This window comes from Eptatretus burgeri, chromosome 2 (assembly GCF_056783735.1).
Source record: "Eptatretus burgeri isolate ZD-2024b chromosome 2, Ebu_testis_v1, whole genome shotgun sequence".
Taxonomy (NCBI): Eukaryota; Metazoa; Chordata; class Myxini; order Myxiniformes; family Myxinidae; genus Eptatretus; species Eptatretus burgeri.
The window spans coordinates 66126274-66149848 of NC_140962.1; the positions used below are offsets into that span (position 1 = coordinate 66126274).

The window sequence follows — 23575 nt, forward strand, 5'->3', positions numbered from 1 at the left end:
TTTGGTGAGATATTTTGATTGCACACATCCTTCTGGTATATTAGAGTTTAAATATTTGCAAGCAAACACTGCATTTCCTTTTGTTATAGATAACTGCCTCAACTGACATCTAAAATCTCATCTCGAAGAACAAGTCGAGGCGGGATCTCCCGAGGAAATCATGAGAGTGGTACCAAAAACAAACGTGCGAAAACAACTGCAGGTTTCAACCTCTCAGTGAACCACCACGTGACCACGGTTATGAAAAGAGCTTTTTTTTTTACCTGTAGCATTTAAGCTCATCGAAGAGATTGAAAGAGGGTGGAAGGTTAACATAATGACCAAAAAATGGAGAACAACTACATCATTGTTGAAACACGCACAGGCCATTTGGAGAGGATGGTGGTGGAGTTGTCGAAAGTTCACTCGTTCTAAACAAACAGATTTAACCCTGCCTTTTCACATGATTGTGTGTACAGTGTACTCTGCTATTAAAATTAGCCTTTTGACAAGTTTACGTATCATTTTTAGCCCGTCCTCCGTGCAGTGGGAGATGGGGTTTTGCAATCACTTCTGTGCGTCTGTTCGTCTGTCTGAGCCGTAACTTTTTTTTTCATCATTTGACATTTTGTCATCAAATTTTCAACAAAGTCTTATTATGAGAATAAGAAGACAAATTAAGAATTTGGTCAAAAGGTCAAAGGCCAGCGTGACATGAAATCATCAATTTTCATCCAATTGACCTGAAAATTTCATTATCATTTGAGCTTTTATCAAATTTTCAACAAAGCTTTATTATGACAATATAGAGAAGACAAATTAAGAATTTGGTCAAAAGGTCAAAAGTACCGCTTCGCAAAGAAGTCCTGTAGCATGGGGTAAAAAAAAAAGCCTTCGTTTTTGAGCACCTGGGGCCTGAATAATAGTATTTGTCATCATCTCTAAAACTGACCTTGGGTTTGTGGAGTTCATGAAAACAAGCTGAAAATAGATGGCAATTTGCAGACACCACCATTTTCCAACATGCCCGCCATCTCCAAGATCAACTCTCTTAAATAACTTACTGTATCACCGAGTCGGATGATTTTGGTGCCTCACCCTTTGTTTTCAAGATCAAAGAAAACAATGGAACCATTCACAATATGATTATTCACACACCTAAATACAGCTCACTACAGTTCATTCAGAGTTCTTGAGCAACTCACCATCAGACTCGCTGTCGTATAACACTGCATGTTTCAGATGATTTTCACATCATATGTGTTGGAGTCAACTAATGCATCAGTTGGGCACACTGCATTTCAGCTATGAGCTGCCATGCAGGGTTGCTCATTCTTGAGACAAGCGCACTGGAGATCACAGGAGTTTGTTCGGCAATAGCACACATCATTCAATACAGCTCTGGGGCAGCGGCAGGCTGGTTCATCAACTTTGGTTTTATAGATGTCCTGTCTGGGGTCTTCTCATAACCAAATTCTAAGATCCAAGAACTCTTTTTGCTAATGACAGCCTCTCACCATGTTCACAGCTGATAGCTGTACCGTTGAAGGTGTAAACTGAAGTTGTCTTTGTTGGAGATAGCTTTGTTGCAGGTACTTTCAGACTTGCTTTCTCACAACTGAGAAATTTAAACAACTCTTAATATGCTTTGCGATAGAAAACCTGAACAGATTTTGTGACCGTGACTTTTTCTTTAATTCTCGAATGCCAAATTATTCCCTAAAATGGGATTTCTCGGCTTTCTGCGTCATCAAACAGTTCACCTTTCGCTTCCCATGCCCCCCAGAAAGAGGTCAAAGTGTCACAATTGGTTAGACAGTAAAATGGAAACATGATGCTGTGTTGTTTCTTTTCCAACTCCTCATGTTTTGTGGATTGGGATATACCTTGTGAGATTGGCATGCTTCGCCCCTCTCGACTGGTGAGAAAAAAAAAATATCTCCCTCGAGCCCCCAATCTCACTATGTCTCTCCGAAAGGACCATCTGGAACCCCCCCCCCCCACCACAGCTACTTTCTCAACAATCCTTTTGAAGAAGTCCTTTCATTCAAGCTTCTGGGTCTCACTATCTGCCATGATCATTGCTGAGAAAGCCACATTTCCAAGCTGGCCTCCAAAGGCAGTCATCAACTGGGCATCCTCCGTCGTGCAAAGTCCTTCCTCGGCCCACCTGAGCTCCTGACCACATACAAAGCTTTCGTCCACAGCCTGATGGAGTACTGCTCTCCCCTCTCGGCTTGTACTCCCACCTCTCACATTTCTCGGCTTCACGCTGTGGAAAACAAGGCATTTAGGATCATTGGTATCTCTCGCGATGAGGCTGAGTCTTTTGGGTCTCTCTCACTCTCTCTCTCTCTCACCGCAGGCAGGTCGGTGGTCTTTCTGTCACCGTCTCCTCTCCAGCCTCCCCCCCCACCCCCCACCGCTCTCTGAGATGTGTGTCACCCCATATTTCTGCAGGGTACTCCAGGTCTGCCGGCAACCCCCTTCTGGTAAAACTACCAAAATCAAGAATCACTGCTCACCTTCACTCTTTCATTCCTCTTTTTTCCCACCTTTGGAACAAACTCCCACAGTCTCGTCAATCCCACTCTTCCCTCCAGGTCTTCAAAACAGCCGTTCAACACAATCTCTTATCTTCCCCCATCCAAAAATACGATATTTTCTACCATCGTTAATCCACCCCAAACACACCTCTTTCAAATTCCCTGCTTTCCTTCCTGAAAGTCCCTGTAGTGTCCATCTTGTTTACCCTGCGTACCCCCACCCCATCCCTCTCCCTTCCACAGATATCCTCATGTCTCTGTTCCACACTGTTTTTTTCTTTCCCTCTCCCGCTCCTCTTGTCTACTGCTCCCCTCGTTGTACATTCCTGTGTGTTAGCTCTTATACGAGCCTCAACAGTGTATCCCCCCCCCCCCAAAAAAAGTGTGGCGATATAAAAGCAGCACAATAACGTCAGTGTCAGGACTGTTTTCTGCAATATGTTCTGTTCCCTTTTCTGCAGCAGCTTTGGTATGTACCACAATCCTAGTGTCCATCTCTTTGAGATTTGATGCCAAGCCCTCAATTTCCAAACTGATACCTGGAGTGATCTTTATAGCCTTGTGTCACAATTGACATGCAATGTCTGCTTGTCACTCGGTAATGAGCCTGCATTTTCTACCATGTACTTTGTGTATAATTGAGCTAGATTTGTCTTGTTCTCTCCTTTTGAAAGGAAATGTTTCCCAGTTTGGAGGAATGGAAATTTCTGGCTATATGTGGTAAACAATGCCACCATCAACTCCTCTCCGTTTTACTTTGGTTTAATGATTTATCCTCTACTCCATATACTTGTGCTGAGTGAGGTGTCGTCCACCAGATGGCGGTCTCCACGGGTTAATCCGAGGCGGTCACTTTAATATCCTCACTCGAAGAAAGAATAGTTCCATGTCTATGCTATCATCTGAGCTCCAACGTTTGGACATCAGTATTGGAGCACTCTCTGAGGTTCGGAGCTTGGATAGTGGTGAGATCATGACACATGACTGCACTAACGACTGGTCTGATTGTTCTGATGGATATCATGCCCAGTTGCTGTAGCTGTGTCCAAGTTCCTTGATTTTGCAAGTCATGGACTTAGGGTGGCTGCTTCATGGTTTCAGCGCCCAAAGCTACATTGCTGGACTTGGTATGTCAATGCTGGTGGTGTGGCAAAAGAGATTGACCATACAATCATTGAGGGTCACTGGATGATGCTCCACCAGCACTGCAGGGTCTACCAGAGAGCTCAGTTCCTCAATACCAACCACAGGCTTGTTGCAGCAACTCTGAAGTGGCAGCACAAATCCAGGAAAACGGTACCATCCAAGCCTTGGCTGTATATTGGCTCGCTCAAGGATGATGAGAGGTTGGATGAGTTTGCAAACAGGCTGAGTGGGGATTTGGAGGTTCTGGGTGTTTCAGGGGATCCTGAAGGGTTGTGGAGTGCCTTCAAGACTACCATCCTTGATGTTGCCGGTGGTTGTCTGGGAACCCAGCGTGAGCCGAAGAAAAATTTTGTCTCCCAAGATAAATTGCATACCATGAACCAGAGCTGCAGGGCCAGGCTTAATGGCAGAGCTGAGCTGTCCAGGGAGTTGAGGCATAAAAATGTACCTGCACTGAGGGTAGCTAAGGACGCCTATGTGCAAGGAATCTATGAAGGCATGGAGCATCACATATGGTCAAGTGAATCTCGTCCTGCTTACAGAGGAATTTGTGCATTGCGTTTCTCCATGCCTGTTCCTCAGTCAACTGCAGTTAGAGCAGAGGGTGGTGGACTCTTGACAGAGTAGTCTGAAGTGAAGGTCTACTGGGCTGGTTACTTTGAGCAGATGTACAAGGCTGACCCACCAGCTGTTGAATGGGATGTCAGGGGTGTTGCTATCCCTATTGCTGACCCTCAAATCAACTGTGAACCGCCTTTGTTGATGGAAATACAGGCTGCGGTGAACCAGTTGAAAGGGGGTGAAGCTCTTGGGATCGGTTGCATCCAGGCTGATGGAAATGCTGTACTCGTGTCATTGCATGCAGTTCTGTGATCTGTGTCCAACAAGCGGTTGCTGAGAGAGATTTAGATGAGATTTGTTACCTACATAGTCTGTGTGCATCAGCTGCGGCTGTATGGGCATGTGGCTCATTTTCCTGCCGCTAATCCTGCTCACCAGATTCTCTCAGCGAGGGAGCCTTGTGAGTGGAGGAGGCCAATGGGCCGACCACGTGCCTTGTGGTTGCAGCAGGTTGATCGGCATCTCAAAGAGGTGGGGATGGACCAGGCATCTGCCTGGGGGATGGCCAGACGGAGGCCCCCCCGAGTACCGGCGGAAAGTGGATGCAGTGACGGGCTGCTTCAGAGCATGCTCCCATACCTGACCTGATCTGTTGTTTGAGAAAAGGAAGCTTTCATATCAACTGTGATGAGGGATTCCATGCCCTTGCTCATGAATGGAAGTAAGCTGATGGGTCTATAGTTGAAGGGATCAGTTTTTGCGCCTTTTTAGGTCATCTCCTCTGGATTCTCGAAGCGATGATCTTATAAAATGAATTGGTTTGGATCAGGTAGGCTCCGGGAAGGGGGGGGGGTGGGGTGGGAAGGGATTTATCCCCCAAAACCTCAGATCCCTACTCGTCCAATATTTACCAACCAATTGTTCAGAAACTTGACAAAGCCCTTCTACTTGATGGTGCGCAGGATCACTCCATCTTAGATTTTTCGATTTTGAATTTTCAATTTTGGATCATTGGGGCTCTCAAGGGGGATTGATTACCCCTTGATTTTGCATCTCCATCCATACTCAACACTTATTTACCAACCAATTGCTCTGAGGATTGCATGGTCATTGATTTTTCGAATTCAGATCAGGGAAGCTCCCAGAGGGATCTTCACCAAAATCCAATTGATTTGTTCTCGTCACATAACAAACCTGTCCACTAAGTTTTGTCCGAATCCATTCATAACTTTTTTTAAATATCCTGCTCACAGACAGGATATCCCTGTTTTCAAAAATTCATCCCTGGAGATAAAAAGAAGAACCCAACTAACCATACAAAACAGTGTAATATACTGCAGGGTATCTGGCACAATATACGAGGGCGAGTCCAAAAAGTATCTGCAATATATTTTTATTTAAATAACATAACTACAATTGAGCATGTACAAGAGCATCATTTTCCCACATAGTCCCCCTCCTTTTCAACACACTTAGTCCATCGGTTCACAAGCTTCTGTATGCCCTCAGAAAAAAAAAATGTTTTTGGCTGAGTGACGATCCACACATGCACCGCTTTCTTTTTGTTCACTGGCAAAGTGACGGCCTCTTAAAGCGTCTTTGAGTGGACCAAACAGGCGAAAGTCCGAAGGGGCCGGGTCAAGACTGTACGGAGGATGCTTCAACACCTCAAAGTTCAATTGCTGGAGGGTTTCCACGGTATGAGCGTTGTCATGCAGCAATGCAACACGTTTTGACGGTAGCCCTCGGCGTTTCTGTCGAATAGCCGATTCCAACTGGTCCTGGAGCATTTCACAATAACGGACACTGTTTACCGTTGTGCCCCCCCCCCCTCTTGATAGTGTTCCAAAATTGGGCCCTGTGAGTCTCAGAAAAATGTGAACATCACTTTTCCGGCCGATGGTTGACTTTTGATCTTCTTTTTGATCGGTGATGTCAGATGTTTCCACTCCATACTCGAGCGTTTGCTCTCTGGCTCGTAATAGTGGATCCACATCTCGTTTCCAGTGACAATGAGTCTCAGAAAATCATTCCCTTCTTGACGAAAGCGGTTCAAAGGGCTTTGGCAGATTGTCACATGGTTGCGCTTGTACTCTTCTGTGAGTTGTTTTGGAACCCATCTTGCAGAAACTTTATGAATGCCAAGTCAGTTGTTGATGATTTCATGTGTAGAACTGTGACTGATGTTCAAATTGTGTGCCACTTCAATAAGTCTGTCGTCGGTTATCCAGAATCATGGCGTGGACTCGTTCAATGTTTTCTTCCTGTTGTGGACATGAATGGCCATCCAGATCGTTCATCATCAGTGACACTTGTGTGACCGTTTTTGAACGTGGTCATCCAATCATACACACTCCGCTGCAGTAAAGCACTGTTCCCATATTGTGCTGAAAGTCTGTGATGGATTTCTGCCCCTGGTACACCTCCAGTGCACAAAAATCGTATTGCTCTTATTTGATGCAAGTGGACAGCGGAACAGTCATGTGAACTCCCTTACAACGACACTCCTGACTGCTGAAGGTTGAAACCGCTTCACAATTGCGCAGACAGTTCGTGCTTGTATCTGCAAGTACAATAAGCAATGTCGTCAACACAACACAGTTTTTAATAAATCATTGCAGATACTTTTTGAATCACCCTCGTATTCTTTGAAGAGTCCTTCAGTCGTATCCAGGAAGAAAGGATAAAAGAGTTGACACTCAAGAAGGCAAAGGGCTGGACACACAAAGTTTTCACTGAAACTATAAAATGCCACAGTTCTTGTTATTTACTTCAGCAGTTTGTTGCATGAGCATTTATAAAAGCTGATAATTTTCAACAATAAACACATATGATTGTTATCACTGATTATAATTTGATATATTTACCCGAAAGTATGAATATCATTCGAAAAATCCAAACTTTTGTACAGTACTGTACTTATCCCGTTCTTACAGCCATTATCATCTCTCGGACGATAAATGTCACATCGACCTACAAATTGTTTAGCTCATTGAGCTGTCGAGGCTTCTCCATGAGCCTTTACTTAGTGTTGTGTTCATACAAGGGCTCATTAATGCATACATGGCAGGTTGAAGGCAACAAAAAACGGATTGGTAGGAATCGAAAGTGGGTTTGTTTTTTTTAACCCTTTGCGTCACCGATTTGCAACAAGATAAAATAAAAAATAAAATAAAAAAATTTGGTTTTCATTTGGGTTATATTACCATAATTCACCGTCTGTCCGTCTGTTCCCAGGTACCGCAAAAACGGCTGAACTGATCGCAACCATTTTTTGGGTGTGTAATCCTGGGACCCCTTGGAGTAAAACAGGCATAACTAGAGGGGGAGCACTCGGTAGAGTGCAAAACCTCCGCCGCCAATACTACTAGGTCATTCAAGTGAACCTGATATCCTATTCATTCAATTTGACGTCAACAGTGCTCACAGAGTTATAGTTTGCAACTTTCCCTTTTACTTTTAACTTTTACATACTCAATTCATTCGTCATAACTAGATTCATTGAGACAGAAATTGATTTTACGTGGGTATATCCACCTGAAGTTCCAAAATCAGCCGTAATTATAATTTTGGGTAAATATATATATATATATATATATATATATATATATATATATATATATATATATATATATACATTTCCCTGCTTTCCTTCCTGAAAGGAATTGACTTTACTGACCGGTTTTTTGTTGGAAATCACTGATAACATGTAGAAATGCAAAAAAAAAAAAAAAAAAAATCGAAATTTTGTTGAAAAAAAAGTTGCAAAATATTTTTTTCTGTAACAAGTTTTTTTGGGGGGGGGTAATAATTTTTTGGGGGGGTTGGAAATCACTTAAAACATGTAGAAATGCAAAAAAAAAATTCTCTATTTTTTTTGGGGGGGGTAACAATTTTTTTTTGGGGGGTTGGAAATCACTTAAAACATGTAGAAATGCAAAAAAAAATTCTCTAAAAAATTTGGGGGGGGTAACAATTTTTTTGGGGGGGCGGGGGGGTTGGAAATCACTTAAAACATGTAGAAATGCAAAAAAAAAAATTAAATATTTTTTCAAAATGGCTGCCATAGCGGCCATATTGGATTTTGGACCAGGTCCAAAATCTAATGGCATGATCCTTGGACCATACCTAATCCCCCAACCAAGTTTCGTCGAAATCCGTCGAGGAGTTTTTCCGTAATACTGTTCACAAACAAACAAACAAACAAGCAGTCATAGACTGGTACTTACAAAATCGTCAACTTGACCTCTGACCTTGTCTAATAAATGCTGTCTCTCGAGAAGGTGGCAACAAAACCAGAAGTTTCTACGATGATTCTGTACCAAACCATCAAAAATCGTAACGTCGACCGAAGCAAAAATCTCCATCTCTCCACGCAATTTTTTTTGTATTATTTTATCAGTCACAAAACCGTAATATTCGGCCATCCACCAACAATCTTTACATAATCCGACGGCTTAGCGAGTCAGGCATGCGGCGATAACCTTTATTGGGATAAAAAATGACTTTTAAACACCATCTTTATCGAAAACACCGTCAGCGCGCACACGCAATACCTTTACGTGATCAACGCCGCCTCTGCTCAAGTGCACTGCACCACGGACGACCCGTGACGCACGAGTGAAATATTTTTTATACAATCTTAAAACGTCTCCAAAACATCCGATTTTTACCAGAATATCGACAACCGAGTTTTAAGCGTCCAAAGCGATCGCAAAAACCGAAGAGAAAATTAAAATCGAAGTTAAAACGAACTCGTAACGTCGAGCGAAGCAATAATCTCCATTTCTCCACGCAATTATTGTATATTATTTTATCAAAGTCACAAAACCGTAATATTTGGCCATCCACCAACAATCTTTACATAATCCGACGGCTCAGCGAGTCAGGCATGCGACGATAACCTTTATTGGGATAAAAAATGACTTTTAAACACCATCTTTATCGAAAACACCGTCAGCGCGCACACGCAAAACCATACGTGACTCAACGACGCGTCTGCTCGAGCGCACTGCATCACGTGACGACCCGTGACGCGTCGAGTGAAATATTTTTTATACAATCTTAAAACGTCTCCAAAACATCCGATTTTTACCAGAATTTCGACAACCGAGTTTTAAGCGTCCTAAGCGATCGCAAAAACCGAAGACAAAATTAAAATAGAAGTTAAAACGAACTCATAACGTCGAGCGAAGCAAAAATACTCCATTTCTCCACATGAATTTACGGAATTATGTTTGACCTCACTGTGACCTTGACCTTTGACCGATTTTGACCAAAATCTAATCAGCGCTAGCTATCACCCTCCTGAATCACGTGGTGTAATTTGACATTGGTAGCTTCTTCCATTCTCGAGTTATCGTGCCTACAAACAAACAAACAAACAAACCCACAAACAAGCAGTCATAGACTGGTACTTACGAAATCGTCAACTTGACCTCTGACCTTGTCTAATAAAAGCTGTCTCTGGAGAAGGTTGCGACGCAAGCCAGAAGTTTCGACGATGATTCTGTATCAAACCATCAAAAATCGTAACGTCAACCGAAGCAAAAATCTCCATTTCTCCACGCAATTATACCTTAACGTAACTCAACGACGCGTCTGCTCGAGCGCACTGCATCAAGGGACGACCCGTGACGCGTCGAGTGAAATATTTTTTTATACAATCTTAAAACGTCTCCAAAACATCCGATTTTTACCAGAATTTCAACAACCGAGTTTTAAGCGTCCTAAGCGATCGCAAAAACCGAAGACAAAATTAAAATCGGAGTTAAAACGAACTCATAACGTCGAGCGAAGCAAAAATACTCCATTTCTCCACATGAATTTACGGAATTATGTTTGACCTCACTGTGACCTTGACCTTTGACCGATTTTGACCAAAATCTAATCAGCCCTAGCCATCACCCTCGTGAATCACGTGGTGCAATTTGACATTGGTAGCTTCTTCTGTTCTCGAGTTATCGTGCCTACAAACAAACACACAAACAAACAAACAGAAACGGAAGTGATCAATATACTTACGAAATCTAAAGATTTCGTAAGTAACAAACAGAAAGGGGTGAAAACAGTAACCTCCGATCTTCGATGGCGGAGGTTAAATATAATAACATGATCCCCTTGGCGGCTCCGTAGGGAGCTGGTGCTTCTTGTTCGTATAACTTGACACCACAGTTATAGTTTTTTGCAAATACCACTTGAAATTCGCAGCCCTATGAAAAAAATAATTGATTAAGCAACAGGGAAACATGCGGCTGGAAACAATGTAGCACGCAAAGGGTAACCAAACATGGTAAAAAACACGATTCCAGATGTTGAGTAATCAGTAATGATAAGGAGGTTCCAAGTAAGACAACATACATACATACATACATACATACATATTATTTCCCAAAGAAAGAATATTTGTTATGTCGCTGAACAAACGCTAAACAATGCGATTGATTGTAAGGCACAAGTCCATTTATTCCACAGCACGAAACATTCACAAATCTCCAACTCCGTCAAGATGGCGTTTCCGTCACGTTCCACATGCCCCTCCCCCCATCAAACGATATCATCATCATCATCTGCCTCACAATTACTCAACATCTGGAAATTCAATAACAGCAACATATTTGGAAAGAATATAACACCGAAGGAAGAATCCAATAATTTCTCTAAGTTATATTTACTTTTTTTGTTTCCACTTGTTGCCTGTGACGTGTGACATCACATTTACTGCAAATAGTGTCGCCATAATAAAAAGCATTGTTTCCTGGTTTATAGAGACGAAGTGATGATAAATGGTGATGAATGCGACATGATGATCTTGATAAACCTTGACAATAATAAAACTTTGAGAAATGTTTGTTCATTCACAACCATCAAACCGCATCATTGTATTCCATTTTATTCATTTTTAGAATGGTTTGAATTTGGGACGGTAATTTGTGGACACCCTGCATTTGAATGAAAACAATCCGAATGGAATCCTACCATTCAAAATATTCAAAAGTACTGATAAATGTCACAGTAAGAAGACGAAGAGCGAATTGGAAAGCAAATAGGCCGACCAATTGATTCGGGGTGAGGACAAATGGTAGACGAGAGGAAGTGATGATGCGTACAGATGAGGAATGAAGGAATTGATTGGTTGTGTAGAGCTCATGACATCACCCAACCAATAGAGTCAGACTAGAGCGGTACCTTGCATATCGGATAGAGATCGCTACAGATCTGTCACTGTGTGTGTGCATCCATGCGAGTGGAACGGAAGCTAAACATTGCGTTTTTTAAATCGATTCGACTTTCCATCCCATTGTTGTTAAAGCTGAAGGGAAAGGTGTATGCTACATGTGTGAGGAGTACGATGATTTATGGGAGTGAGACATGGTTAATGAACATAGAGCAGCAACAAAGGCTGGAAATGGTCGAAATGCGAATGGTTCGGTGGATGTGTGGAGTATCGTTGAGAGAGAGGAAGACAAATGATGACCTGCGGAAGATGATGGGAATAGAGTCTGTGATGGATGTTGCGAAGAGAAACAGGTTGAGATGGTTGGGTCATGTGTTGAGGAAGGATGAAAGTGACTGGGTGAGAGGAGTGTTGGAAATGAGTGTAGTAGGAAGTGGAGGACAGGGAAGACCAAGAAAAACTGGCCAAAGGTGGTGGAAGAAAAAATGTGGGCAATGGGATTAAGAAGGGGAGATGCAGAAAATAGGGTAAAGTGGAGAAGATTGTCATGGGGCCCGCAAGGCTAACCCCGCTTTAGCAGGGAAAATGGCCTTTAAATGCTTGTGTGTGTGTGTATGTGTATGTGTATGTGTATGTGTATGTGTATGTGTATGTGTGTGTATGCGTATGTGGATGTGTATGTGTGTGTATGTGCGTGTGTGTGTGTGTGTGTGTGCGTGTGTGTGTGTGTGTGTGTGTGTGTGTGTGTGTGTGTGTGTGTGTGTGCGTGTGTGTGTGTGTGTGTGTGTGTGTGTGTGCGTGTGTGTGTGTGTTTTCCCATCCCATATGGATTTTGACAACACGAAAACGGGTCCATGGGTTTAAAGAATGAAAACGCACCAAACCCACAAAATATGGGTCACTTGCCAAGTTAGTTAATGGCACCATCAAAAGCCTCAAGAATGGCCTTGAGAAAAACATGCTCACAATCTGCATGCCTCACCTGGTTCCCACCAGCGTTGTGACACTCATACACCCCGACTGCTCCATCAGTAAAGTGACCGAGTGTGTCAAGGCAGTTGACCCCTTGCTGCAGTGCCCCAAAAGCCACGTCTTGCTTGTCTGGAATCCTAGGAGGCAAATATTTAGTCCAAAACTGACAATGAATCGTTTCGATTTTTTTATTCCCCAACATATACTTAAAAACACACTTTCAATCAATTATCCAATCCCCTTTTTTTCTAACCAATAAAATAATAATAACTAGAACTGCCACTTTATAACTGCTAACAGTGATGACTGGGTAACCAAGACGTCCGGCTTTGATAAAACACAGGACTGAGGAGTTACAGACCAAGTAACTCAAAGTGTTCAATCTATTTATCATGTATGTAGTTAGCCATTTTTCCTGGGGACATTGTCGGTATCAATTGAATTGGCATTTAAATTACCTGAAACACGAAGCAATAAATGTGGGAAATGTCACCATGTGTCCACAGGGTAAACCGGAACTACCTCGAGTAATATAAAGCAGCCCCCCCCACCACCCACGTCTCTCTACTATGTGGGATTGATGAGTTATGGACCCAGTGACACGCCACATTCAATCTATTTATTACGTATGCAGTTAGCCCTTTTTCGTGAATGCATAGTGGGTATCAATGTAATTGGTGTTGAAGTAACCTGAACACAAAGTAATAAATATAGACACCATGGGTACAGAGGGTAAAGCAGGATTCCCCTGAGTCGAATGAGGCCCCACACGTTTCTCGACGACGTGGGATTCACAAGTTATGCACCGAGTTACAGGCCACATTCCATTCATTTATTATGTACACAGTTGACCACTTTTCCTGGGGCCATCATCGGTATCAATTGAATTGCTCCTCCTGCAACCCTCAAACACATACAGGTGCAGCCAAATGATCCTTAGGCAAAAACAAAAAAAAAATTCTAAAAGTTCTCAGATTCAAATAATTAAAGAATTCTGGCTACCAGACCTTGCGGCTGATTGGGTTGAAATTTAAAAACTACATTCCCCATGTATGCTCGATCATAATTGTGAAGTTTCACATTGATTGATGCAGCAGTTCCAGAGTAAATATTATTTAATATTTTTCCTTCAATCCAATATGGCTGCCATAACTCGAAAGAGCAATCAAAGATTGCAGACGCTTGCCAGAACTTGTTTTGTGTGGTGTTTGTGTACTGGTGTGTTACATCGTTAATAAGAGACATAATTAGAACTGCCACTTTATAACTGCTGGCAGTGATGACCGGGTACCAAGATGTCCCGCTTTGATGCAACCCTGCTTTGATTGGACGCCTGACCATGACCCATAAAGTTTTTCATTATTATTCAATTGAATTTAGAATGGGATTACAATAAATTCAATTCAAATCAAATCGGAACAGTCTTGCATTAGTCATCAGGAGGAACCCAAACAAGCAAAAAGCAAAGATGAAGTCATCAGGAGGAACCTGGATAGGATTCACATTTCAGCTGCAACTCCTCTACCCTCAACCCCATCCAGGCACAACCAAGTGAGCCTTATTCAAAAAAAAAAGAAAAAGAAAAAAAAAAGAACGCGGATCAAAAAAAAAAATTCTGGCTGCCAGACCATGTGTCCGATCAAGTTGAAATTTAAAACATGTATACGCCATCACTACGAGATCATAAATGTGAATTTTGTGTCGATAGATTATGCGGTTCCAGAGAAAACATTATTTAATATTTTTCTTCAATCCAATACGGCTGCCAGACCATGTGTCCGATCAAGTTGAAATTTAAAACATGTATTCCCCATCACTACTATATCATAAATGTGAAGTTTTGTGTCGATAGATTATGCGGTTCCAGAGAAAACATTATTTAATATTTTTCTTCAATCCAATACGGCTGCCAAACCATGTGACCTATCAATTATTCCTTAACAAGCTTGCACACCCAAGGATTGGGGAACATTTCTGTGACGTTTCCCCTCGATCTGTCCAGATGTTCTGAAAAATAAGATTTTTATATGTTTTAGGGTAAATCCAATATGGCTGCCAAACCATGTAACCAATATCATATGTGTGAACTTTTTCTTCCTCATGGATAAGCGGTTAGACGTTTAAAGTTTCACCTCGATCTACTTGGCCACTTCAGAGAAGAAGATTTTTGAAGGTATATCTTTTTTTTAACAATATGGCTGCTGAATCACATGACAGATGACATCATCAATTTTTTTCTATGGACCATTTTATCCCTAGATGACCCTCAAATTTTCATACTGAGCAGAAGTAGCGTTCTACATATGCAATTATGACATCATAATGAAGGCAACTATTACGTCATTTAAAAAAAATCATTTATTCCCCATGAGGAGCACTTGCTATGTGCCAAGTTTCAATTTTTTCCTTGGTGCGGTTTCAGAGAAACAGTGATTCAAAGTTTTTCCATTTTTCCAACATGGCTGCCACACCACGTGACCTATGACGTCATAATTATCATTAAAAAATTCGACATGAATAGTACCTGTCGTGAAAATTTTGTCACAATCCGACAAGCAGTTGCGGAGAAAAACATGAAAGTTCTGTGCAAACAAACAAACAAACAAACAGACCCAAATGCAATACCCTCTCCTCCAGCTCGGGTAAGAATAATAAGAATATAAGAATAAGAAGAATTATTATTATTATTATAATCAATATTATAATAACTGGAGTGAAGTCGATGGAGCGCCATCCCAAGTCCCTATGCTTCCTGCCTCAAGCAAAGTTGAAAAATGGCAAAAGGTTCCACCAGGAATGACCCAATATCAAATTTTGAGATAAAAATCATTTTCCTGTTTTGACCTCTGACCCGTCTTTCCACCACCTGGGGCATGAACCCTGGGTCAAATAATTTAAAATAAAATTACATATTACTGCATCCCCCAATGTTGATTGCAACTACAAAGTATCATGAAAAAATATGTTAAAATGTGTCCGTAATTGCAATTTTTGGTATTTGACACCGCCCGAGGGGGTTGGGTCAAAAATATGCTGCTCTTGCACTTTCATGCTTTGCGGTGATCCTAACTACAGCCTGGTGTTGGCTTTGTGGTTAGGGTGGCTGGCTTGGGATCCTAGGGTCCTGAGTTCAAGCCCCGTTGGCCGCTGAATTAATACACCAGGGGGTTGACTCAGCCTGTTATCCTTCCGAGGTTGACAAAATGAGTTCCAGTGTGTACTGGTGGAGGGGCACTGCATCAGCGACATGGTCGCGCTTCCAAGAAATGATAGCTACCCCAGCAGCTAAGCTGCCATATGCATGAAGAAGAAGAAGAAGATCCGAACTACCAAGTTTGGTAAATTTCTGCCCAACCGTTTAGGACTCATTATCATTGCGGTAGTGTGTGTCGGGGTGGTGCTGAAGTGTCATCCACCAGATGGTGGTGTCCTTGGGTTAACCTGAGGTGGTCCCCCTTCGGGTGGGTGCCTGGAATATCCTATCCCAAAGAAAGGATGATCACCTGACTCTGTTATCATCTGAGTTCAAGCGTTTGAACATCGGTATTGCAGCACTCTCTGAGGTTCGGAGGCCGGATTGTGGTGAGATCATGGCGGGTGGCTACACCTACTATCGGTCTGGTCGCTCTGATGGTTACCATGCCCAAAGGAGTTGCTGTAGCTGTGTCCAATAAACTGACTCCAATGACAACTTGGGTAACACCGGTCAACGAGTGTATTATGAGACAAAGGATTCGTCATATTGTTGGGTTTTGTTTCCCCAGTTTATATATACTAGTACATGCCCGTACGTGCAAAAAATAAAAAAAAAACTTTATTGATAATTGTCATGTCAATTGTGATGTCATAGCAACATATCCTGTCATTGGTTTGGTAAATAAATGGCCATAACTTGGGAAACAGCTGAAACGGATGAAGAAATATATCAAACCTTGAAAAGGCACATACTCAGGTCCCCAGCATCAATTGTGACGTCATATCAAACGAAGAAGAAGAATTGTGACGTCAATCGTGCAAAAATAAATACATAAAAAATAAATCAATAAAAGAAGAATTGTGACGTCAATAGTGACGTCATAGCACCGTAGGTGCGTGCGGGCCCGTAGGTGCGTGCCCGTACGTGTGTGGCAGTACGTGCAAAAAAAAAAACTGGATTGGGGCATTGTTTCAATTATATCGGACCAACCGTATCATAAATGGCCATAACTTGGGAAACGCTTGGGAAGCAGCTGAAACGGATGAAGAAGAACGATATCAAGCTTAGAAAAGGCACATACTCAGGTCCCAGCGTCAATTGTAACATATCACAAAAAAAGAGGAAGCATTGTGACGTCATTCGTGATGTCATAGCACCGTGTCCTGTCATTGGTTGACAGATAAATGGCCGTAACTTGGGAACCGCTTGTCCAATTAATATCAAACCACGAAAAGGCACATACTAAGGTCCCCAGCAAGTTTCAATTAGATCGGACCAGTGGTTGTCAAGAAACGGCGGTCGCAGACACACACACACAAACACACACACACACACACACACACACACACACACACACACACACACACACACTTCTGGAATTATAATATATATATATATATATATATATATATATATATATATATATATATATATATATATATATATGAAGACCACAAGGGGAAAACCAGAGATGTCACTTTTTATAAATTTCAGGGTTATTGCACCTGCCAATAGTTGGCAACATAAGGTTTCCTCTCACAATATTACTTTCACAAATAACCAGGGGTGTCATATAATTTATATGGTATAAAGTTTAGCCGTGCAATGAAAAAACAAGTGTTGTCAAAGCTGAACAAGTAGAAACCCAGAGTTGTCAGTACTTTACTCCTGGTTATCTCCCTTTCATTCATGTTCACTGTTCCACCATAATATTCAGAGTTGAGAAACTAAAAAAATTAAAGGTTGTAAAACTTTCACAGCATAAACTCTCAGCACTACAATATCCTATTTGGTTATATCATGGATCTATTATTTTTGATCACAGGTTTTGTGTTCTGCAAAGTATTAAAATTAAAGTTTTCACTCAGATATGATTGGCTTTCTGCGTCATTCATGTTAACTGTTCCATCATAATATTCAGAGTTGAGAAACTAAGTTATAAAAGGTTGTAAAACTATCACAGCATAAACTCTGAGCACTACAATGGCCTATTTGGTTATATCATGGGCTCCGTAGTTGGTGCATATCGTGGTTTAAGCCTGGTCAAACCTTTATTGTGACTTTTATGGGACCCACGCCGTGGCTTAATGGTTAGCGCGTCTGAGTACCCATCCTCATTCGATGTACCCACCGCCCAATCAAACTGCTTAGGTATATGAGGGAGTCACATAAGGTGACTTCAGCTATCGCTGGGGTGGTTTATCCTTGGTTTCCTCCTGGTTTTCCATCATATTAAGTAGTACGGAGTAAGAAATGGAGAATCCGTCATCATATAAGCGAAATACCCTTGAGTGTGGCGTTGAACACCAATCAAACAAAAAAACAATGACCGTTTAATGTTGAAAAAAATAATCTGTGATCACCAAAGTCATGTAATGTATGCTAATAACCAACAAGCATGAATTTGCTACACATCCTGGGTTAAAATTGCATGGCATTTATTAAACAAGGGAATAACCAGTGATGTCAGTTTGCAACATTGATTTGTTCTTTGCTCTTAAATTAAATAACACAGAAGCTTGGCAAATGCTACATGCTTAATTTGATCGGCCAATGATCACTTTTCCTTTTACTGGAAAATAAATCTATATGACAGTTATTAAACAGTCCACCAAAGTCTTGAAACTTTGTTTTTCAGTTTCTTCAAAATTGACTTATCCTGACATCTCTGGTTTTCCCCTCGTGGTCTTCATATATATATATATATATATATATATATATATATATATATATATATATATATATATATATATATATATATATATATATATATATATATATATATATATATATATATATATATATATATATATATATATATAAATATATATATATATATATATATATATATATATATATATATATATATATATATATATATATGCTCCGACTGAGGTGAGTGATCTCACCGTAAAGGACGCATTCAATGCCACGCTCGAGTCTGTGGTTGATCAGTTCCCCAGGCGAGATTCTCTTCAAGTCTTGGGGGATTTCAATGCATCGACTGGAACTGATACGGATGGTTTTGAGACATGTGTTGGTCCCCATGGGTCTGGAACTGTGAACCTGAATAGCACTAAGTTCCTTGGTTTTGCAAGAAGTCGTGGACTGAGAGTGGCTGATTCATGTTTTCATCGCCTACAGGCTCATCACTGGACTTGGTATTCCAACGCTAGTGGTGTGGCAAAGGAGATTGACCATGTGCTCATTGATGGTCACTGGACAATGAGCTAGAACTGCAGGGTCTACCAGAGTGCTCAGTTCCTCCACAGACTTGTGGTAGCAACTCTGAAGTTGTGGCCTAAATCCTGGAGAATGGTACCATCCCAGCCTAGGCTGGACGGTGGCAAGCTCAAGGATGAGAGGGTAGCTGAGGAGTTCGTGAACAGGATGAGTGGAGATTTAGGGGGTCTGTGTGCTTTGGGAATCCTGAAGAGTTGTGGAGTGCCTTCAAGACCACCGTCCTTGATCTTGCCGGTGGATGTCTTGGAACTCACCGTGGGGCAAAGAAGAATTTTGTCTCTCAAGTGAGACTGGATACCATTGACCAGAGTTGCAGTGCCAGGCTTAATGGCAGAGCTGAGCTGCTCAGGGAGTTGAGGTATAAAACTGTACGTGCAAAGAGGGAAGACAATGGGGCGAAGGTGCGAATAATCTGTGATGGGGTAGAGCATCACCTGTCGTCAAGTGATTCTCGTCCTGCACAGAGGAATTTGCGCATTGCATTCATCCAAGCCCGTCCCTCGGTGCACTGCAGTTCAAGTGGAGGGTGGTGGGCTCTTGACAGAGGAGTCCGAAGTGAAGGCCCGCTGAGCTGGTTACTTTGATTGGCTATACCAAGCTGATCCACCAGCTGTTGAATTGGATGTCAGCGCTGTTACTATCCCTTTTGCTGACCCTCCAATAAACTGTGATCCACCTTCGTTTGTGGAAACACAGGCTGCGGTGAACCAGTTGGAATGGAGTAAAGCTCCTGTGGCATCCATGCTGAACTTCTCAAGACTGGTGGAAATGCTGTACTCATGTCGTTGCATGCAGTTCTGTGCTCTGCCTGGAACACAGGCATCATCCCAACTGACTGGAAGAGGGGCCTTGTTGTTCCTCTCTGGAAAAGGAAGGGTGATCGCCAGGACTGCAACAACTACTGACAGGTGACGCTGCCCTCAGTGCCGGTGATTGCCAGGACTGCAACAACTACTGACGGGTGATGCTGCCCTCAGTGCCGGACTAGTCCAGGAAGCCCAGAAGGTTTATTCAAGAGAAAAGCGCTGGAACGTTAGACCTCATAGGCTGCTGGGGTCATCCACCGACATCATAAAAATGCATTGTTGCCGGGTCTGACCCGTGGCTTTCCCCCCAAAATCACTCAATCTATGGCGCCATTACCGAAAAACCTAATTTCCTCAATATCTAGCAAACTACGCATGATAATATCACGAATAAGGTTTCCATACCTATGTTTTCATGGTCAATCATTACCCTGATGCTATGCATATTGCGAGAAAATGTATAGTTTACCACGTAAATGCATGGTTCATCTACTAAATTAGTGACGCCATTACCGAAACCTCATTATCTGAAAAACTGTGCGTGATAATATCACAAATAAGGTGTCTATAACGATATTTTTATGGTCAATCATTACCCTGACACCTGTGTTATTACTGGGAAATGTGTAGTTTTCCATGTAAATGTTTCGCCCACCCGCTCATTAAGCGACGCTATTACCGAACAACGATATATGGAAAACTTGCAAATGTGCAGTTCACATAATTAACTTGATGTTCTCTTGGCATTACAAGTCTTCTCTATCACTTTCGTCACTCTCATCACTGTCCTCACTCCAAGCATTATCTGACTCTTCCTCATCTGCTGAATTATCTTCCACGCCATCCCCATCATCCTCATGTGGGCTTGTGAGGGTCTCTGGAACTGAACTTCCTGGATACCAGTCTGGTTCAAAGCAGTTTTGAGACAACTTCCATCCATAGTCTGTCGGACTCGCCCCACCAGTTGGATCTGTCTGATCAGCTCTCTTCCAGATTATTGCCACATAGTGCGCCCTTTTCATACGATTACCAAGTGTCTTGGCGCACGGGGGAAGAGAGGCACAGTTTATCTTCTTTATTCTGGCACGGGGCTCCTTTTCGTCACCACTACCCATTCGCATGAACGCCTTGTATCTGGCTTCATTAATATCAGAGGTTTTGAAGCCATACAGCACGCAGACAAAGGATGTAACAGCTTGGACGTCTACCTCCTCAGCTGTGAGAGATCGCAATGCCATCACATGAGCTGCATCTGACTCCATCCACTGGAAGGGCTTCACTTTGACCTTTCTGTAAAAACACGATGTGAAATCACAACCAGTCGAGGCATGAAGGCCGATTCGTGCTTCAGTAATACCAGTCTGTTTCTTCTCAAGAATGTCAGCTGGTTTAGTGACATCAATACACCTTCGGTGGTTGCCAGATCCATAGTCCATGATGATATTGATCCCTTCCGACCTTCCATAAAGCCCAAGCAGAATGATGAAGACGTCCGTATCAGTGGACCTGACTAGAATGTTACCAGTGGAAATGTTGTTTGCATGAAAGGCAATGAGTGTGTCAGCTTCTTCATGTCGACATTGAAGGTGATTCGGTTCCTCTATTTGCAGCACATCATCCTCGTTGTTCTTCATCTCCATACACACACCACCATGTGAAACATAGTGTTTTTCTTCCATGAAATGAACCATATTGGAGCTTCTTCCATTCCTCCATTACAAACCGGGCAAACTCTTCCTTAAATGATCCACTTTTGAGTAACTCTGTGCCACTCTGTCGCTGAGCCTGGTCATGTCCAGTAATGATGAATGATTGAGGAGTAGTTGAACGATGCAGGTTTCGCTCGGTATCTTTGATTGATGGTGACTGGTACTTGTCGAGCACGAAATGGATTTGCTCCCCACGATACAAACATACTTTTGCCAAAAGATCCTTTGACATGGTTGCATATGTGGACTTGCTGTGATGCAGCACGGTTTCATGGAGGATGATACCGCCATCAATCACTGCGGCTGTTATTGGGGGAAGACTGTTGTCATCGAGAAACACTTCCTGTCTGCTTTCAAGTTTCTTTGTGACAGATGCCTTGTCCGTCTTCAGGGGAGTTCCATCGCTATGGTCTAGAGAAAGTGGTACTTCAGTAACCGGGTAGCTAAGAATGTGATGCAGATCAAGTGCATCGCTTGTCTCTGCAGCAACAGCTAAGGTTCGTCCAAAGACATCCCTGACTCCCTCTGCCGCATTCGCTCTTCATGCTGCGGTCTTAGATTGCTTCACATTCTCTGCAGCAAAGTTCAACATTTTGATCCTTGCCACGGGCTTCAGAAACTGTGAACCATCGACGATACACCCATCCTCGAACTGAACTCGAAGTTTTTCCCCCCGTTCCAGTGTTCCATGTAGGAATGTTTTGGTCGCCTTCGCTGCTCTCCCTGATGACACATTGATGAGATCAGCAGGAGAATAAGTGGCGAATGGGTTGCATGTGTTGTCCAAGGTGTTGGAGAGGGCATTCATGTCAGCATTGTCACGTTAAATTCTCCAATTCTCCATTTCCTCAGCTGATTAGCTGGTTCTTCCCCTGAGATTAGCTGGACCAGACCAGACTGAGTGTGTGGACTAAACATTTACACGGTAAACTATGCATTTTCTAGCAATAATGCGGGTGTCAGTGTAATGATTGACCATGAAAACATAGGTGTAGACACCTTATTCGTTATATTATCATGCATATTTTTCCAGATATTGAGCAAAATAGGTTTATCGGTAATGGCATCACTAATTGAGTGATTTCGGGGGGAAAGCCATGGGTCAGACCCGGCAGCAATGCATTTTTGTGATGTTGGTGGATGACCCATCAGCCCATGAGGTCAAACGTTCTGGCGCTTTTCACTTGAATAAACCTTCTGGGCTCCTGGACTAGACAAGGTCTTTGCTCGGATAATTCTTGATGGGGTTCGCCACCATCTGCTAGAGCACCAGCACCCAGAGCAGTCAGGCTTTACACCAATGAAGACAACGATTAACCGTATTCTTGCTCTTCCCGTCCTCACCGAATGCAGACGAGAGTTTCGGCAGGGGCTGCTTGCAGCCTATGTTGATCTCTGCAAAGTGTTTATTTCAGTGAATCGGGATACCCTCTCGAGGATTCTTGGTCTTCGGGCGTTGCCATCAAAACTGATCAATCTGATGTCTGAACTATACTCTGGTTCTGAGAGTGCTATGAGATGTGGTGGTATTGCATATTATATGCAGTTGCCTCCATTTCCATTTATCTCTGACTTATATGCAGTTGTTACTGGAGTTTGTCAGGGGTGTGTGCTGGTCCCCACACTTTTCAGCACTTGTTTGGACTGGATTCTGGGGAGAATGTCGGAGAGATCAAGCTGCGGTGCATCGTTTGGGAATACCAAGATGTCTGACCTTGATTTCGCAGATGATGCAGTCATCTTTGCGGAAACTCTAGATATCCTTTTGGGGGCCTTCAAGGTGCTGAATGAGGAGTCGGAGCCGCTGGGATTATGGATTTCCTCGGTCAAAACTAAGATCCTGACTTTCATTGACATCTTGGATGCTGCTATCCTGTCATTACCTGTTTGTGGTGAGGATGTTGAGGTCACGGAGAGATTCACTTGCCTTGACAGTGATGTTCATGTATCTGCTAGCTATGAGCCAGAGGCCCATAGACATCTGGGTTGGGCCTGGGGAGTCATGGATTCACTGGATCATGGAGTGTGGTACTTTTGGTGCCTGTGCAGGAGGAGGAAAGTATGAGTCTTCCAGTCCTTGGTGCTTCCAGTTTTGCTCTCCAGATGTGAGACTTGGACTTTGACCAAGGATCTGAGACGGAATCTTAATTCCTTTGGTATCAGATCTCCTCGGACAATCCTTGGCTATCGCTGGTCGGACTTTGTGTCCAACAAGCGGTTGCTGAGAGAGACTCAAATGA

The 23575-nt window shown here is 42.6% G+C and overlaps 1 protein-coding gene and 1 pseudogene across 4 annotated transcripts in view; one reads left to right on the forward strand and one right to left on the reverse strand.

Annotated features, from left to right (window-relative positions):
* LOC147032209 (polypeptide N-acetylgalactosaminyltransferase 2-like) overlaps window positions 1-23575 on the reverse strand; it is a 130173-nt gene that overhangs the window by 13258 nt on the left and 93340 nt on the right. For 2 of the 3 annotated variants that reach the window (XM_085869599.1, XM_085869601.1), the window contains exon 14: window positions 12392-12518. In XM_085869599.1, coding sequence (XP_085725725.1) covers window positions 12392-12518 — 127 coding nt within the window. Of the gene's footprint in view, window positions 1-5652; window positions 6796-12391; window positions 12519-23575 lie in introns of those variants that run through there. The other variant, XM_085869602.1, reaches the window with a different exon arrangement.
* The window catches only part of LOC147032210 (uncharacterized), a 32650-nt pseudogene that overhangs the window by 5453 nt on the left and 3622 nt on the right, over window positions 1-23575 (forward strand). The window lies entirely within an intron of this gene.